Source organism: Aptenodytes patagonicus, chromosome 1 (genome assembly GCF_965638725.1).
Source record: "Aptenodytes patagonicus chromosome 1, bAptPat1.pri.cur, whole genome shotgun sequence".
Taxonomy (NCBI): Eukaryota; Metazoa; Chordata; class Aves; order Sphenisciformes; family Spheniscidae; genus Aptenodytes; species Aptenodytes patagonicus.
In genome coordinates, this window is record NC_134949.1 from 102,367,059 (window position 1) to 102,386,801 (window position 19,743).

At 40.7% G+C, this 19,743-nt stretch overlaps 1 protein-coding gene across 4 annotated transcripts in view; it reads left to right on the top strand.

Moving 5' to 3' along the window:
• The first annotated feature begins 848 nt into the window (after positions 1–848).
• EPHA6 (EPH receptor A6) overlaps positions 849–19,743 on the top strand; it is a 526,124-nt gene continuing 507,229 nt past the window's right edge. For all 4 annotated transcript variants that reach the window (XM_076350956.1, XM_076350973.1, XM_076350963.1 and 1 more), the window contains exon 1: positions 849–1,004. In XM_076350956.1, coding sequence (XP_076207071.1) covers positions 902–1,004 — 103 coding nt within the window. In that variant the 5' untranslated portion in view covers positions 849–901. The remainder of the gene's footprint in view (positions 1,005–19,743) is intronic.

The following is a 19,743-nucleotide window of genomic DNA, read 5'->3' on the forward strand; positions in this document are numbered from 1 at the left end:
GTGCCGGAGCGCCCCCGGCGCGGGGCCGCGCTGGCCTCCCGGCGGACCCGGCACCCGCCGGGCTGGGCGCAGTGGGGCGGCCCCGCGGCCGCGCCGGAGGGGGCGATCGCTCCGCGGGCGGCAGGGGAGCGGCGGCACCAAAAAACTGCAGCCGGCTGCGCGGCACGCAAATCAGGAGGGAGCAGCGAACATCACACCAGAGCCGCCTGATTTCTGATTGCTCCGCTGCGGAGGGGGAGAGACAGAGACCGAGAGGGGCGAGCGGCAGAGCCGGGGACGGCGGCGGAGCGGTGGGGGATGCCGCCCCGCAAGTTTCCTTGATGCCTTCGGGAGCGTGAGGAGGCGCCCGGCCCTTCTCCCCCTCCCGCCTCGGGAGCTCGGCGGCGGGGGCGAGACCCTCCACCGTGGGAAACTGAAGCCCCTCGGCGCTGCCTCCGGCCGGGGATGCGGGGGGCCGTGCGGCGCGGACGGGGGAGGAGGCTGCTCCCGCGGAGGAGGCTGCTGAAGCTGCTGGGGGCGCTTCTGCGGGGCTGAAGGTGCCACCGGCCGGAGCTGGCGGAGGGAGCGGGGCGCGACCCCCCGCCGCCGCCGCCGCCGCCTCGAAGTTGCCGGAGCTCTCCCAGCGCCGCCGCCCCTCGCGGCAGCGGGCGCTCCCGGCGCCCCCCTCCGCCCTCGCCCTCCGGGCCGCCGCCGTGCCCCGGGATCCCGCTGGTGGATGCGCCGGCCCCGGCCCGTGCAGCCCCCGGCGGCAGTGCAGGCAGCGCAGCCCGCCGGGCCGCACCGGACCCCGACCCCGCCGGGGCGGCGGGCGGGGGCGCCGCGGCGGCGTTCCCCGCTGGCCTGAAGGAGGACGGGGAGCCTCGGCGGGCCGAGGACGCGGGGCGCTCGGCGGACACCAGCCATGGGGTGTTGTGAGGTGAGGGGATTGCTCTGGAGAGTCGGCCTCTTCCTCCCCCTGCTGACAGCGCGCCCCGCCGCCGCCGGTCACGTCGCCAGCAACCACGGTAAGGGCGGCCGCGGGGCCGGGCGGTGCGGGCGGGCTCCCGCCAACTTTCCGGCGGCCGCGGGGTGCGAGGGGCCGGCGGGCGACCGCCGGCGGGGAGGGGTTCCGCACCTGCGCCCGGCAGCGCCGGCGCCGCCTGGCCCGCGGAAGCGGGGTGGCGGCCGCGGCGGGTGGCCGGGCGTTGGGGCGCCCAACGGCCGGGCGCGGTGCTCCCGCCGGCGCCTCTCGGTAGCGGGGCCGCGGCCGGGCGCTGCCCGGCGGCCACCCCTTCCTGCCGCCTGTGCCCGCGACCCCGCAAAAGTTGGGTGTTTGGCGAGAGACAAGCAGGGGGGCTCTGCTGCCTACCCCCTCCCCGGGCGGTGTCCCAGGAGGGGCGAGGTGCCGTCCCGCGCCGAGCGGCGCCGGGGGCAGGGAAATAACGCCGGGGCGCCCGCGGGCTCTCCACAGTCACCCCTAGCCGCCGGGGTTTGTGACTGAGCTGCTGAACAGCGGGTAACTGAAAGTTACCTCCCGGTGAGGTGGAGCGGTAGCATCTTTTTACTTGAAATGTGGTTTTAAGCTGTACGTTACTCCTGCCGAACGCAAAGCGCCTTCCGAATGGGTTTGAGAGAGCTCACCGCGCGTTAAGAGAAATTGCTGCTCGTCAGCGAACTGTTCAAAGGTGCCTGAGTGCCCTTAACACCTAATTTTTACCTGCGACGGTCTGATTGTCCGAAAAAAAATCTCTGTTAAAGTCTTTGTCCCAGGTGCATGCTCATCAGGTCTTACTGAACACAGTAGTTTAATTCTTTAGGTTGTAATGTGTGCGTTTAAGAAAAATGCCTCTAGATTGGGAAGGGAATCATCCTATTTAGAAAAATAAAAATGCATAGCACATCCAGAGGATATCAAATTTTGTTAGGAAGAACTGAAAAAAAACCCGTAACTGATTGTGAAACATCGTGTTACATGTTATCGAACATCTGGATAGAGCAGAGAATTTCCTTAACTGTTTGTTTAATGTACATCTCTCTACTTAAATTGTGGAGGATGTAGGATGCATCTATTCCTAAATTAGGAGAGTCTTCCCTACTTTTAATATTGTTTTTGTACAATTTAGCTTTCGTGTTATGGGATTTTAGTGTGACACGGGTGAAAATATGGGAACTGAAAGGTAGCTCTAAATGTTGCTTCTGACAGAAATTATTTTACCCGCTGTTATTGAAAGGAGCACTGAAAATGACTATGGTGGGAAGTAATGATCAGAGAAAACAAACTGGTTTTAGTCGTGGAGTACTATCAAATATATAGTTCATGTATTTTCACACTTCTGTTTTATAATCCATGTTCAGCGTTCGTTGTATCTATATGGGTAACAGTAAGAAAAGAGAATAAAATATCTAGAAAACAGGAAAATATGATAGTATGGCCACAAATACACTGAGCAATCAGGGTCAGTTATGGCAGGGACATTCCAAGTTTAGTGTTACTCCTTTACTTCTTCTACACTAAACGTCATGAATAATTTCAATTTGTAACTGTATAACATACAGCCATATCAATGCTGTATTAGATTTTGCCCTTACTCATGTCTTAGAAGACATCAGATTTTCACAGTAGCACAACACAGTTTTCCTTTTATGTCACTCTCATTAGTGCATGCTAATGTCTGCTACATTACCGCAAGGCCTAACAAGACACATGAATGCAGTTTGAAACAATCTATTCGCATGTGTTATGGAACAACCAAGACACACTATATGCATCAAAGGCAAAGAATTTAAGTAATGCAAGTTAGATTAGATTTCTAAACTAGTATTTGATATTCCTGGGGTTAAATTAGTAATATTTAAATAGTGTTTTTAAAAGCAGGTGAAAAATGGGGAAAATAGTTACCAAAGCAGTTTAGCCCAAAGAAAAGTCTGTCAAGGATGAAGTGGTTTTTTGATGTTGACAACATAACTTTTCCCAACAAGTTCAGGTATTGAGGTATTGGCTGCATAGAGTACTGATGAATTACCTAACTTCTGAATAACTTCTCTTTCTGCACCTTGTTTCAAAACTTCCAATAAAGCGAGTGACCTCTTATCTTTGGTACTGTCATTGTACCATAGAAGTCAAATAATAAGTGTAACTTAACTAAACACATATGTGAACTGAAAATTTACTGAATTAATACAGGTGCTTCAAAGCGCACACCCCACCCGATTAATAAAATGCTGGCAAAAGAGTCTACTTTTAACAATGACTTTCTCTAAATCCAGGAATTAGATGAAAGAAAATGAGTACAATAAAGAAGTTGCCCATTGTGTAAACACTTAATGTGTAAGTTTAAAATGCCAGTTACTAACATTTGGAATCCAAGCTGTGAAGAATTTTTTGAAAACTTGTGCAGTTAACTGAGAAAAAAAAATCTCTTAAATTTTCATAAGGTGATATTTTCAGAATGTACATCTTGGAAACATGTTTGCAATAATTGCTGTTGGCTTTTCACTAATAATTATAACAATTATAATAATTATAACTTAGCTTGGCTTTACTATCTGATGTATTTGGTCTTCTATTTTGTATTTACAAACATACCAGCATTAATACTAAATTGCAAAGGAATGTTTTGTTTGGGTTTCTTGATTGTTTGGGGGAAAAAGATGGAAGGGGAATAAGTTTATTAATCCGACTCGGTAAACAGACAGCCGTTCCACTTCATTCTTAATGGTTTATTTCCTGTTATTAAAGAGGGATTTTCAGAGAATTAATATACTTCAGTCTTATAAATTATTGTTATTACTATGTTGGGATTAATCTTTTTGTTTGTTTTCCTCAAACAGAAAGATTATTTTTTTTTATATAGTTCCAAGACAAGATCTTAGGTTGTAATTCTTCACCCAGTAAATCAATGTGTGGTGTCTTACAGTATCTGTAGCAAGGCAGACACAAACAATACTATTGACAGGGAAGTGAACTTACTCATTCATCTTAATGGAGTGGTAAGTTCAAAAACAAATTATGACCATGCCAAGGGTTAGTTTTCACTGCTAAGAAAAACCCTATAGGTAGGCAAGGGCATGGAGCTGCATAGGAACAATGTACCACTGGAGTCTGAAACAGAACTGCTTGAAACATAAGCCTCAATTAATGGTGTAGGGTGAGTGCTTGCATGTTAATCTAAATTTTCATTAGTTGTCCATGACATCCAGTTATGAGCAAGTTGCATTATTATGCAAGATTTCAGCCTGTGTTGTAGGTTTGTTGTTTGGTTGCCAGAACACGATGCGTTGGGCAATTACTCTCAAATCTAAAACTACAGATAATAGCATCTGAGCTGTGAACTTCTTTGTGCAAAACATGTATGAGCTTTTAAGGTAAAGGTCGCATCAGGTAAAGGTGCAAATGGTATCCTGTGCTAAGCATGCATGCATGTATGTTTCCTCATATATGTGAACCAGAAGGATTTTTGTACCCTGGCTTCTTTCAAACTGTATCTGCCATTATGTGTCACCAGACAATTAATTTCTGAAGTAAACCATAGAACTTGCAGAGTTTATAATGTGTCATGTCTATCAGTGAAATGTAAAAGGAAGTTGTTGCTTTTTCAGTTACCAGGTACCGATACCTCTTGTCAGGTTATGCAAGGTTGGTCTTTTTATGCTTCCTTCTAAAAGGCACCTGCATTCATTTTCTTCTTCTTACAAAAAAAATTGAGGTAAGAAATAATGTCAAATGTCAGTTCCGAAATTCATACAGCCTTTATTTTCACAATGATTACACTTGATGTAAATTGGGTAGCTCAAAGTAAGTAATAAAGCTTTTTGATTCTGGTATTAAAATCTCAGACAGATTACTAATGACCTTGAGTTATTCATCAGTTCAAAGAAGTTGGCTTATTTTTATTCACATATTTATTTTTACATAAGTGCAATCCATCACCGATAAGCACTCTTTCTGAATACAGCACTCAGAATTTTCCTGTAGCAATGAGACCAAGGACTAAGTGTCTGTAGAGACTGAACTTCTCTCTGAATGAGATTGATGTTTTACTGCTAGAGGATATCTCTTACTTTGAGGACTTAAGGTACTGTGAAGGAGGCTGTGCTGCTGCCTGTATCATACTCATCCTGGTGGATTCTGCTGTTCAGTTGTCCAGCTAGCATGTTTTGTGAGCATTTACATCATTATGGAAGAATGAGAAAATGAAGTAAACAAAACCATTGCAAGTGTGTCATTCCCTTTTAAGTGTGTAGATAAAGTCATGAGCAAAATCATATTTTAGTTTCAAGCTATGAAGAAATTCTTAAAAATATTTTTACCTGTGTCCCCCACATCCATATAGACTTGAGTGCTAATGAAGACTTTGGAACCTCTGCAGCTGTAGATATGCATGAAATGACTTGTTATCCAAAAGCCTCAATTTGTATGCCGTAAGTATGAGATGAACAGATTTGCAGTTAATGCTTCCTGATATATTCCTGGTGTTGTATTTGGCAGTACTGAGTGCTGTTTGGATATTTTGTTAATTTGTTTTGGACAAATGAGAATGATTGGTATGGAAATATTACAAATTAAAAAATGTATAGCTTAAGCAGATACAATTTAAAACCAAGTCAGTACAGTAGTTCTCATGTAATTTGAGGGTGTGAAAACACCACAGAGGAACTAAAGTGTTTCCAAAAGTGTACAACTTGGCCTTGTTGAGAAAGGAGGCAAGTCAAAATTTAAGCTAAATGTTATAAGGAAGTCTGGAAAAACAAACTGAAAAGAATAGTTGACAGTTAGTGAGCAGTGGGTTTTCCATCTGTCATGATTTATTCAGAGATCAGTGTTTTCCATTTCAGCCAGCATCTTGCCTGCATCAGGAAACAAGCCAGCATAGTTCCTAGAAACCAGGCTGACACCAGCGCGGAGGGGACGACTGTCCCGCATCTGCCTACTCTTCTGAGGTCCTTTTCAAAGCTTCTGCTGCTGGCTGCTCTCAAACTGGCCTTCAGTATTGGGTCAGATATACCTTGGGTTTGATCCAGAATAACCATTCTTATCCTCCTATGAATTTAACGGTTAATTTTTGGCCAGACAACACTTCTTTTGGCAAGTTAAATAATTTACAAATAAGAGAAGGAAAAAGCATGCAGGAAATTAATTTTTTTCTTAAGGAAATCTCCTCCCTGTTTCCAGATACATATTTTTAGATCTAATTACTTAGATCTGAACTCTACTTGACGGTTTGTTTAGGGTATCTGATGTTAGACTTTTCACTTGAGAATTTTAGAAAAGTCTGGAAGTTCAGTAAATTGTTTGTCAGTAAGATATAAAGTAAGTTAATATCCAATTCGTTGGCTAAATTTTTTTAAAATGAAAAGCCTAACGTTTAAAATCTCCTTTAACTGATTAGCGATATTTAGAAACTGATACGCATGTGCAATATGAGAAGCATTTTATTGTACTTATATCCTAATATAGCTATGCTATATTAGGAAATATATTCCTATATTAGGAAATATATTCCTATAATATAGGAATATTCTTATTCCAGCTGTGTGTGTAAGATGGAATGTTTCCATTAGGATCACTGGATTTTTCTAACTTGACATTGACACAAAGAAGAGGCTGGCCTTCTGTTTGTTATGCCTGTTAATATGCTGAACTCTGTGACAGAGAGAGGGAATGGTAAATAGTATGGAAATAGACAAGTAGCAAAAGAAATTATTTGTCCAAAATCAATCCTGACCTCCGGGAACCATGTTATCATGCAGGAGAGGTCAACAAAAATCTATTGTGAACAAGACATCTTCAGAAGCTGGTTTTGAACTTGTAAATGATATGCCAATCTTTATGATAAGGTGTTGGAACTGAAAATTACTACTGAAAAGAAGATTTCTTTTACATGATAAAAACCTTAAATTATTTGCAGGATTTCTTTCTGGTCTATACAAATCAACTTACTCAACTTTATGAGAAAATGATTCCCCAGACCTTTCTCTTAGATTACTTTCTAATTGTCGAGTCCCACTTCCTTATCATTTTTGGTTTTGTGAACTTCTATCTTGGCAACTTCTGTAAAAATGAGGATTTTTCTAGTAATGTTTCTTTTTTCTTACATGGAATAGGTTTGTGTGACCTGTTAAAAACCTAAAGAGCAATATTTTTTTTAATTTATTTTTAGGGCTTTTAAAATGCATTTGCAAACACTTCTTTCCATCTCTGTACTTCTCAAAGTAGTCATCACTCTGTCTTCTGTTGTAATGATGCCAGAATATTTCCAAACCATACAAAAGCCTGTAAAATTTAACAGTGACGTTATCTTCAGCTGGTTCATTTCTCTTTTAATCCCCTTAGTTAATCTTCCAGTCTACCACTTACTTCAGCAATCCTTATACTAGTTCCGAGGATGCTTTCATTATCCATCTTGCAACACCTTTTTTTTTTTTTGTGTAGGTAGGCTATTGATCATTCCCGCATCTAAGAACAAGTCTGTTCAAAATAGGTAGGCATTAAAGAGAAGTCACTTCAATTAATCCAGCATCCATTTATAACGTTAAGTCCTAATTTTGGTGTGTTACAGAACACAGCTCAGAGACCAATCTTGGCTTTAAATCAACTGCATGTTTTATATGGACATCTGAAGCTTGCTAATCCATTGTATTAAGAAACAACCCCAAACTGTCCCAATAAAACCCAAAAGAAAAACCCCTAAAGTTTTTCCTAGTCAAATTTTTTTTTTCCTAGGAAAACTTTGCTGATTTAATTGTCTCACCCACAATATAATACTTCTGTATGTTAGCATTTCTGTCATTTATTGTCTTGGATCTCTGCATTTGGACTAAATTCTATCATCCTGTAAAAAACCATAAAGATGCTGAATACCCTGATAACGGTGATAATTTAATAATTAGAGATTTATTACCTTTAATCAATGAAGGTATTTTTATGATGCTTTAGATACTTTTATAGATAATAAAAAGCCACCATCCAAACAATGCATGGGTGGGTTTTTTTCCCAGGTTGATGGTACTGTACAAATAGTTTTCTGCTTTTTAAACGATTGTTTTACAGTATGTCATAGTGTGCCTCAACCTTTAAGCCAGCAGATACTATTACTTTGGTTTATGAATCTATTCACATTCTAAACACATAAACCCCCAATAATTATTATGTGTATTTAAAGAAAGTAGGAGTATTGTGATCTTTAAACTAAGACTAGATTAAAAAATGCTGTAATATTCTTGACTGACATTTCTTTTGATGGTCCAGTAGGGTCAGTTTTTTTAAAAATTCAAAAACATTTATTTTATGAAGAAATTATATCTAGATTGAAAATAAATTTTCCTTTCTGTAGAATAATCTGAGGATTTAAAATGCATTTTGTCTCTAAATATAAAAAGGTGAAATTCACATTTAACACCAATTCTGAAATCTTGATTCAAAACCCTAGAAACATTTCATTATTAAAAAATTATAATGATATAACACAACATAGAATAAACTGTATGAATGTCAAACACAGACTTGAAACAAGGTGAATCAAAATAAAGAACTTTAGATTTGAATCTTTTTCCTGTTCTCTGAAAATCTATAAGGAATGAGATACTATAAAATCTGTTTTTAAATGACCCCAATGTTTTCAAGCTTTTATCCCTAACTCCCCCCACATACACTTCTCTGCCAAACCCCACACCTTGTTTCAAAGTTCTGTGTTAACTGTGTTTTATCTCTGTGCAAAGAAGGGGACAAACTGAAATTTTGAGGAAAGATTAAATCCTGATGTTGTTTATATTATCCACCAGAGAAGGACATGCTTCATTCACTTGGTCACCAGCTTCATGACCCTTAACATTTCCTTAACTGTGGTGTTAATGTTGCTTAAAATACTCTTCTGGAAAACATGGGGGTTGAGGGTGGCTGGTACAACAGAGAAGCTCACACAGTCTCCAGGATGCTGCTGTAGGGGAAGACGTATGACCAGGGCTGGCCTCTATCCACGGATCTCTCTTCCTTGCGCCAGCTGGTACAAAACAGTCCCAGCATAAGAAACATGGAAAAGGTCTTTCTTCTTCTCTCCTTTCACCCACTTTCCCTTTTTCCCTCATCCACTGTCCCCCATGTTGTGTGTGTTCATACTTTAAGATTCTACTTAAAGTCTCTAGGAAGAAATAAGAATTTAAAGGTATAATACTCTTTAATAGAAATACTTGGTTTGTGTTTAGGTAGATTTGTAAGAAGCTGATAGAGTTTTTTCCTCTTAAGAGAGGCGGTTTTATTTGTTCTAAGTTGAGTGAATTCCAGACAGTCTTTGAAGGTGTCTACTGTTGGCTGACAGGTTCTCCAAAAAGAGTAGTACCAGATTAATGAGGGCTAGATGCACAGCAGCTCCTCATAGGTCAGTGCAGCTCTGTTGGATAGCATAGGCCATACTTATGTGAGAAGCACTAACACAAGCATAGCAATCCAGAGTGAACATTTTAATATACAGATATGTTAACTGCATTTGTAATACAGCATTCCTTCATGCCAACAGTTTTTTGAGATTATACAGGTTTTAGCTTAGAGTAATATCAGTGCTGTGTCACTTCTATGCAAAAAGAAAGGTGGGCAGTAGGTACCATCTGTAACAAACCACTGTGAAGGTACACACACAGAATGAGGACATAGTAAAAGGTGTATTTACTGGGAACTCTACCATCTCAATCCATTTAATGGCTTCTGCACCTAGAACAAAAGGGGAAAAGTCACGTATAGCAAACAGTATCACTGATGCATGTAATGAGTGATTTGTCTTGGCTGAGGACCCTTGGATATAGTGCACTTGCTGCTGCAATTTGTACTCTGGCTGCTGGTTGCTTTGTAGCTTAAAATAAAGGAATAAAAGAATGAATTAGAAAGCATTCCATAAAATAATGCACTAGCATTTTAATCTTGGTAAAAGTGGTTCTCTCTCTGAAATTTCCCAGGCCAGTTTTCCTAGTGGGTTCCAGCTGCTGGTTTAAAATCAAATTCTATAGGAAAGATTCTGCTAAAATTTAGAATTAAATTGTTCAAATATATTTTGGACGTATTAAAAAAATATGAAAGGAGACCTAGACATTTTTTCTGTAGTGCTTCCATTCTTTGTGGCTGGAAATTGATTGCATGAAAAGCATTTGGATGAGGTATTCATATTTCAAAATGTCGTTTGAATCCAGCACTTTCTGCTAAACAAAGTGGGACCATATAAAATTGCATAGTCCTTCATACTCTATTGTGTCCGGCTGCTGAAGATCTTTGAAGGGGAAAGTAAGGGAAATGTAAAACCTTTGTCTCCGTTAGATTGCTTTTGTCTGTATTGCTGAAGTTGCTAAACGCTTACGTGCCAGAATGATACAGCAGGAACACACACTCGGAGGGTTATGTTAGATTTAATCATTCAGTTTAGTGGACTTTATTTCTTAGAGGAACATTTAATTTAGGTAAATATGAATACTGTTAGTATTTAGGAATGAAGAAACATGATGAGAGGTGTGGCACACATGAGCTTCTCAGCCAAACTCGCACTCAGACTGCCATCAGATGCGATGGAAACCCAAACTCTGTTGCTGCTGAGACAACAGTAGGAATGTTTACCCTGTGATTTTGGTATATGATAAAAAACGTCATTAAATTACAGATTTCCAGACCAAGAATTTCAGAAAGAGTTAGCTTAATTTGCTTCTTTAAGAAATGTAGAGAAACATCTCATGCTAAGGGTAAGAAATTGCTTTTGTAAAATGGTGTGTACTGGAAGTGGTAAAGATGTGTTGTATTCAAAGGAAGAGGAATGATTGTGTATCCTGCACAAAGAAAAAAGGTCTACTAGAGAGAGGTGTTATATAAAACCTGCTTCTGAAGAAATCTGGGATTGTAAAAGTCAACCAGGAAATCAGATGGTATTCCATGTCATGTTAATGGTTCTTCCTGATGCAGATGAATATAATGATGTTATCATATACTCCATTTTTCTATAGGCTATCTAAAGGGCATCTCATCTAGTGTAGAGAAATGAATGCTAGTGGCTGGAAGGAGTCTAACATTTCTTGTTGCCGTTGCTTAATACATAGCTCTGTGCAAACATTAGGCTGCATGGAGAGTTATTTTTTCAGTGTTGAATCTCTTTAAAACTATTATTTTTCACAATATTCTTTTGAGCAAGCCTTCTATGTCTCGATAGCCACTTGAACTAAGGAGAAGAGTTAAAGGCCAAAGCTTTTAGCTTAGGTGACCAGTTTGTGACACCCACTGCATATTCCAAAGAATTAGTTTTTCATGTGCTCAGAGGTAGGTGGCAGAGGTAGATGTAACACCTTGGTTTTCAGTGTAGTCTTCAGCTAAACTCATTGTTATTTTTTTCTTCCTGTACATAACTAAGTTTTTCTCTGCTAGGAACATTTTGTTCCTATTTTAAAAATCCATGATATATCAAAACTCAGTTTGTCAAAATCTTGAATGGAGATGAAGTGGATTTGTACCACACAAATTAAAGATCTGAAACTTGCCATTTTGTGTACCTGGTCTCTTAACAGCATTCCTGAAGTCAAGGCCCCAGTCCCACAGCAGAAACCTTGGCCAGCTGGCCCATGGAGGTGTTTGACTCCCACAGTCTTGGGAACCAGCTATCTTTGATGTAGACTGTGAGCCATAGTGACTACTTCAGTCCTGGCTTTTCCCAACTTTTAAGTGTGGGACTTGCTAATCCCATTAGTGTAAAAATGGAGTTAATATGCCATTTCCTTTCCTACTGCAAGTTTTATATTTTAAAAGTTCATTTTTTCTCTCCCTTTTCACATATCATTCACATAGGATGATGGTTTATTTAGACTGACAGTGTAACCCTCTACTAAATGATCTGAATTTTAGACAGGTGTACTCTTTGCTGGGTAAAAAACTGGCTGGACGGCCGGGCCCAGAGTGTTGTGGTGAATGGAGTTCAATCCAGTTGGCGGCCGGTCACGAGCGGTGTTCCCCAGGGCTCAGTACTGGGGCCGGTCTTGTTCAATATCTTTATCGATGATCTGGATGAGGGGATCGAGTGCACCCTCAGTAAGTTTGCAGACGACACCAAGTTGGGCGGGAGTGTTGATCTGCTCGAGGGTAGGAAGGCTCTGCAGAGGGACCTGGACAGGCTGGATGGATGGGCCCAGGCCAACTGTATGAGGTTCAACAAGGCCAAGTGTTGGGTCCTGCACTTTGGCCACAACAACCCCATGCAGCACTACAGGCTTGGGGAAGAGTGGCTGGAAAGCTGCCTGTCGGAAAAGGACCTGAGGGTGTTGGTCAACAGCCGGCTGAATATGAGCCGGCAGTGTGCCCAGGTGGCCAAGAAGGCCAATGGCATCCTGGCCTGTATCAGAAATAGTGTGGCCAGCAGGAGTAGGGAAGTGATGGTGCCCCTGTACTCGGCACTGGTGATGCCGCACCTCGAATACTGTGTTCAGTTTTGGGCCCCTCACTACAAGAAGGACGTTGAGGTGCTGGAGCGTGTCCAAAGAAGGGCAACGAGGCTGGTGAGGGGTCTGGAGAACAAGTCTTATGAGGAGCGGCTGAGGGAACTGGGGTTGTTTAGCCTGGAGGAAAGGAGGCTGAGGGGAGAGAGACCTCATCGCTCTCTACAACTGCCTGAAAGGAGGTTGTAGCGAGGTGGGTGTCGGTCTCTTCTCCCAAGTAACAAGCGATAGGACGAGAGGAAATGGCCTCAAGTTGCGCCAGGGGAGGTTTAGATTGGATGTAAGGAAAAATGTCTTTCCTGAAAGAGTGGTTAAACATTGGAAGAGGCTGCCCAGGGAAGTGGTGGAGTCCCCATCCCTGGAGGTATTTAAAAGACGAGTAGATGAGGCACTTAGGGACATGGTTTAGTGGGCATGGTGGTGTTGGGTCAACGGTTGGACTCGATGATCTTAGAGGTCTTTTCCAACCTCAATGATTCTATGAATTACTTAAGGCAAGAGAGATGCCATCTTCTATGGCATAAGCATTAGACGGTAATGAAGGCATGCACCTTGCCAGTAGATTATGTTAAGCAGCAAAGGAATTTTGAAACTTGCAAGTAAAATAAGCTCATTTTCAGGTAACACACCAGGGTTGTCCTCTCTAGGTTGCGTAAGAGTTCTAACGGTCATGACCTCCCATTCTGTGGCTCTTTTTATCACTTCAATCGTCCTTTCCTTTCCTTCCTCTTTTTACCTTTCTTAATTTTATTCTTCCACTAGATGGCTTCTGTCCATCAGTGCCCACAATTTCCTTTTTTTTTTTGTTTTTCACGGTTCCATTCCTCATTTTGCTGCATTTGATTTGAGATGTTTGTCTTCCTTGTTGTTCCACTCTCTCTGAGCTCTGAATGAGATGAGAGAATACAGATGAAAGCTTTCTGTACTTGTTGACTTGGAAGCCAGAAGATACAGTGAAAGGACCATCTTGTGCAGCCTCGCAATCTTAGTATGAAGTGTGCTTAGTTGCCCTGTGGCAACAGTATCAGCACAGTCAATTTGATGCATAGGAGTCTGTTAAGGATGGAATGCACTGAGCATAGGTAAGCTTTGGCAGTGCCGACATTTCAAATTGCTACAGTGAACATGTTCAGCTTGGGTCAATGTGAACTTATAGCAAAGGACATCAGTGAATGTCTATCAAGATGCTTCAAATCACAGAAATCCTAGTGTTCTTTATGTAAAGATGCAAAACATATTTTCCCTTGTTTCACTCTTGGAAATGTTTGAACAGTTTTATTTGAAATTTTTTGCAGAAGTCCACTTCAAACATGGGGTTTGACATAGAATATTTTAGTTTGTAAAATGTTGAAAAGGCAAAAAACTATGTTGTAAGATGAGTTAAGTAACTTGAGCCATAACCATAGTTAGAATGGAGGTCACACTTGTAGCTAGTTTCCCATTTTGTTCCTTTCTCATGGCACACCTGTTGTTGCCACAGTACGTCAAAAGTTCCAGTAATACTTAGCCTATTCACTTTACTAATAATAATTTTCCTTACTAATGTTGTAACAAGTAGTTTTGATTTTAAGTAATGTCCTGAAGCCTTAGCATTAGTGGGTTTCCAACATATTAGAGCAAATTAGGAAATTATTTTTAATAGCTATAGTCTGATAGATGTATTTTATACTTGAGAGATGTGCCGCAAGAAATAAAAGCTGATTGAAATTGGTGCCACAGATGGATATTTTGAAAACAAAAAAGAAAATCAATAATAGATTAGGCTTGATTAGATGCTGACATTTAGAACTGCACATAGATAATGTTAAAATTTACTGACAACAGTCAGTCTTCTTCCTGATTTGCATTTGTACCTCCATTCTTGGTTCAGGTGGATCATGGTACATACATTGTAAAGGTTAATGAACAAATTACCATATAGCTCATCCGATTGTTCAGGCTTTAGCGTGGAGGCCTGAATGTTTTATAATCTAGTTTGTCTTATGTGGAACCTGTTTTGTTTAATTTTTTTTTGTTATATGAAATTCTGAATTGCTTGAATGTTTAGACGAGTCCAAAATAATTTATGAACTGATTTTCTGTCCTACCTTCCTCCATACACTTGTTTTACTCCGCTGCAATTTAAGCATAGTTGTACCTGACTTGCATTCTTTTTAGGGGAGAAGAGAGTGAGGATTCTACTCGTTAGTTACTTCCTTTCCATTTAATAAATATATCAAACAGTGATCCTAATATAAAGCATTGTTTCATCTTGCTATGTAGTTTTTGTCAACAATATCTAGCTGTTTATTCCTATTTCATTTTGCCTCCTAGTCAGTTTTTAATGCAGAACAGTACTTTTACCTCCCTCAACAGGATTACCAAATTAATCTTTTCAGCCAGTTGGCCTTTGCAAAAATTTGAGCCTTTTCCAGTTCATAACTAAAAGTGACTGAAAAGTCCCAAGATGTTTGTTAATCCTGCCTCTCTGTCTTTCAATTTCAATAAATACCACCTTCTTTTACAAATAATAGTTTCAGAAATAACTGTGTATTATTATTACTACTCATGAACTGAAGATTCTTTAGTATCTGCACTTTTTTGTACTTTTGATTTAAACCCCACTTTTGCAGTTTGAGGGGAGCACTTCCTTGTCAGCAGAGTGCACCCTCAGCAAGTTTGCTGATGACATCAAACTGAGAGGAGTGGCTGATATGCCAGAGGGTCGTGCTGCCATCCAGAGGAACCTTGACAAGCTGGAGAAATGGGCTGACAGGAACCTCATGGAGTTCAACAAAGGGAAGTGCCAAGTCCTCCACCTGGGGAGGAACAACCCCATGCATCAGTATATGCTAGGGACCACCCAGCTGGAAAGCAGCTTGGCAGAAAGGACCTGGGTAAGGACACCGAGGCAAACAATATCCTGGGCTGCATTAGGCCAAGTATTGCCAGCAGGTCAAGGGAGGTGATCTTTCCCCTCTACTCAGCACTGGTGAGACCACACCTGGAGTACTGTGTCCAGTTTTGGGCTTCTCAGTACAGGAGACACAGGGACATACCGGAGAGAGTCCAGCGAAGGGCCATGAAGGTGATGAGGGGACCGGAGCATCTCTCCTATGAGGAAAGGCTGAGAGAGCTGGGACTGTTTAGCCTAGAGAAGAGAAGGCTCGGGGGCGGATCTTATCAGTGTATATAAATACCTGAAGGGAGGGTGCAAAGAAAACAGAAAACAGGCTCTTTTCAGTGGTGTCCAGTGACAGGAGCAGAGGCAAAGGGCACAAACTGAAACACAGGAGATGCCATCTGAACATCAGGAAACACTTTTTTGTGTTTTGAGAAACACTACACTGTGATGTTTCTCAGGCACACTGTGGTGGATTTGGGTTTTGAGAACACCACGCTGTGAGGGTGACTGAGCATTGGCACAGGTTGCCCAAGGAGGTTTTGGAGCCTCCCACACTAGAGATGTTCAGAAACTGTCTAGCCACAGTCCTGGGCAACCTGCTCTAGGTGGCCCTGGTTGAGCAAGGGAGGATTGGACAAGATGACCTCCAGAGGTCCCTTCCAACCTCAACCATTCTGTGAATCAGCAAAACACATCACTAAGCAATCTGAATTTTAGCTATGGATGTTTCTGTTTCACTCAGACTTGTCTTTTCCTAGCCCCAACCATATCTGTAGTGAATTCTAAGCTTTCCATTGCATTTAATTAAAGGACCTGGATAAGGAAAGAATATCTATGGAGGAAGAAAGTAAGTTCATTAGAAATTGAGAGTGGGTTAAACCTTTTTCTTTGAATTGTAACTCTGTAATGATATTTAAAAAAAAAAATAATAGTATGTTTATATTTTTTCATCCATTTTGTCCTCTTTAGCCTTGTATGTGGACTAGCATAGGTGGAGGTGTGCCATTTTGAATTGATAAATAATTTCAGCATCTGCATTGGTGAAAATGAAGCTGTGAATAATGTGTTCTCCCAGATATTTCTGCACTCTGACGCATTCTGTAGGATCATTTCAAGAGGAAACAGTTAGGACATAATTGTACTAGGCACTATTGAAGTGTGCAGATTCAAGACAAACAAGCTTGTGTGTCAATGAAAGGCACGATGACTTTCTTAAAGGGAGGTGTAGGAAAGGACAGCTGGACCATTTGGGTATCAGAGCAGAAAACCAAGACCAAAGCTAGAGAGATAATAATCACATAATGAATATACATGCTATATATTCATTTTATTGCTGTAAGGCAATGCCCTAGAGAAACACAATGGCTTCTAGATCAACTGTGACTGAAGAAGGTATCACAAAGCACACCATAGAGAATGGGAATTTTATAATGTCCAGTATACTATAATGATGCCAAGCCAAGGTTGGTGATAGAAATCAAATGCACATACCCGTAGGTTTTAATAAACTCAACTTCCAAATGTTGTGAGGTAGAGCCTGAAGTAGAGTTCTTTTTATTTGTCTTGCAAAATGTGGTAGATGGTTTCAAACTTTTCCATCTAGCCAGAGATAAAAAAGCAAGGTTCTTAGGTAATAGGCCACTACAGGTGCTGGGTTTTGAGAAAATCACTAAATCATGACTTGGGACTTGGTTGTATTAATATAGATCCTGGTCATTTTCTTTATTTTCTCTCCTTAGCCGTCGGTATTATTTCCATGTTATTTGAATAAAAGTGAAATGTGACCTTTTGAGAAAAAAAGTCATTTTGAGAACCCTGTTGAGATGTCTGGCCTAAGTATCTTTACTTGTACACATACCTCGGAACAGGAGTTGACAATGTGCTCTGTTAGCAGATAATTTACATTAGTGTTCTGTACAGCCTCCTTGTCAGCTCCCAGTGAGTTTGATAACTACGTATGTCAATGTTGGTGGAATCAGATTATTTCATTTATGTAGGGGACTCACCTTATGAAGTTGGAAGGTCCCATTAATTAACCTGAAATTCCAGAAGTGGGATTGAATTAAAAAATCCCCAAGTAGAATTTTTTTTCACAGCAGAAAAATAACATACTATATGTCCATGTGCAAACAAGGATGGCTGAAGTGAGTTGTCTGGAATTGCACTCAGTTATGTACATAAAATTAAGGATACATTGTAATTCAAAGGTGCAATGTTTGGTTTATATAAAAGGCATAATGGGAACCGGTAGAACTGGAGTTGCTGTGTCACAGAACTCAGGTCTAAGTACCAGACATTTACCAGACCGGGCTGATGGTATGGGGTGTGAATGATACCAATATCAAAGTGTATCAAAGCAATATCAAAGGCTGGGAATGGAAGAGAAAGGCAGCGGAGCAGAATTGTCTATTTGGGTTATTGCTGTTAAGAAGCAGCTTGTTAGGTTTTTTCCCTTTCTATTATAGGAATTTTATTTTGCCTTTGAAACAGTAAAAAATGGCTTAAATGAATAGTGGGGTTGAGTGAAGTGTTCTGATATGCTGTATAAGGAGAAACCTCTTTGCAGGTGACAGGTTTGTGTGTCTTGCTCATATACTCAGAGTAAGACCAATTGCCACCATCTGAGCAGATGAGATTTTTCTACCTTTCCAGCTCAGATGAGACTGCCAAAGCAGTTTGTGGTTGGAGATTTTTTCCTTCACTGTAGCATGTCATATACTTTACTTATTAGGTTCATAAGGACGCCTATCTTAGAAAAAAAAAAAAAGGAAGAAAAAAAAAAGTCCTGCTATTGATGGGTTCTTCATAATACCCTTCAGTTAAGCATCTGCTTAGTTAAGGGTCGTCTTTTTTATAGTGTATTTAGGAAAGGAAAAAGTTAGTGAGTTGATATTCAAGCTGTGCAAAGAGTGATTGAAGAACCGTTCATTCTTTTGCACTAATGTATTTAAACTTTAACTGTGATTGTGGATGCTTGACTCTGACCTAAGGGATTCTTTCTTTTCTCATATCTGGTGTTTTATGTCCAAATGAGGTGTGATTACGCCAAATTCAGTGAATACATTGTCCAAATGTCCTGATTATTTGAGCTGCCAGGTACTAGCTCAGGTTGACTTCACAGTTATTCAGCACACACAAAAAAATTACTTTGAATGTTTGGGTTTGGGGGCCTTTACCACATGGAACATATGTTAAAAGGCTTTTGATCTGTTTTAAAGTAAGAGAAAGCTATGAAAAGAAATTAAGAAATAATCTTGATATGAAATGCTTTATGAATAAAATAAGATTCTTGTTGGTGAGCTTCATGGAGATAGTATTCTTTGAGCAGAGGTGAACATTTATGCAGCTGTAAGGAACATAAGTATGCTTTTCATTGCAGTAAAGTGATATAATTTATGACTGAAGCTCCTAAAATAGCAGTGGGCTATCCTTTTTTTCAGATAATAAGATGGAACAGTACAATTTTATAAGAGAGAAGAGAAGAAAATAAGAAGGAAGAGAAGATTAAGAATCAAGTTCTTCTGACTCTCTGTTACATGAATATTCTAATTTACAAAATTTGGGGTTTAGTTTGGGGGGGGGGGGGAATAATTTGTTCAATACCATGTTATCTCTACATGTAAGCATACATATTTGTAGACTCCAAGCAGGTTCTAGCGCTTTTTAAAAGTACGTTATTTTCAAAAATACAAAAAAATAAATTCATTCCTGTGTAGGGTAGGGAAGAAATGCCATCAGCTTGAGTCCACTGATTCCATTTTTATTGCTCAAAACTGCTACAGTTCATAAAATTCAGTTTTACAGGCTATTAGTCCATAATGTGGGTTATGTCCTTTGGAGACTTATGTTAAAGATAAATGCAGTAGTTCAGAAAGATCTATATTGTAGTTCTTTGAAGAGGGTTCAAGAATTATGTAAGTACTTGTTACTGTGTTCCAAAAGGAAATGGGTTGGAGGGGAGAAGTTACCATCAGCCTTGAAGACAGGAAAGGAAATTAGCAATGATAGAGTCAGTTTATCATTCAGCTAGTGGCTTATTTTCCTTTGAGGTGAGGAAAATATTTTACTGTAACATTACTGGCATTGAAAGTTTTTTTTTAATTGTTCTTGACAGAAAAAATAGTATTTGCATTAGTGGTATATGCTAAGACTGTTTACAGTGCATTGAGTGGCTCTGTTGACTGTAACTGGAACACAGGATTGGGAAATAGCTCTGTTACCACAAGCAAATGTCTCTTCTGATGCTGTATAAAAAAGTGATTAGTTTTCATCTTAAATCTAGGTAATTGATGTTCCCTTATTACCCCCCATTGGAAGGTTGTTCTGAACTTCAGTGCTATGAAATTAAAATGCATTTATAAGCTGCATTTATTAGCAGTCGGTGCTTATTAATTTATTGTTGTGTTGGTGTCATCCCAAAGCTTAAGAAC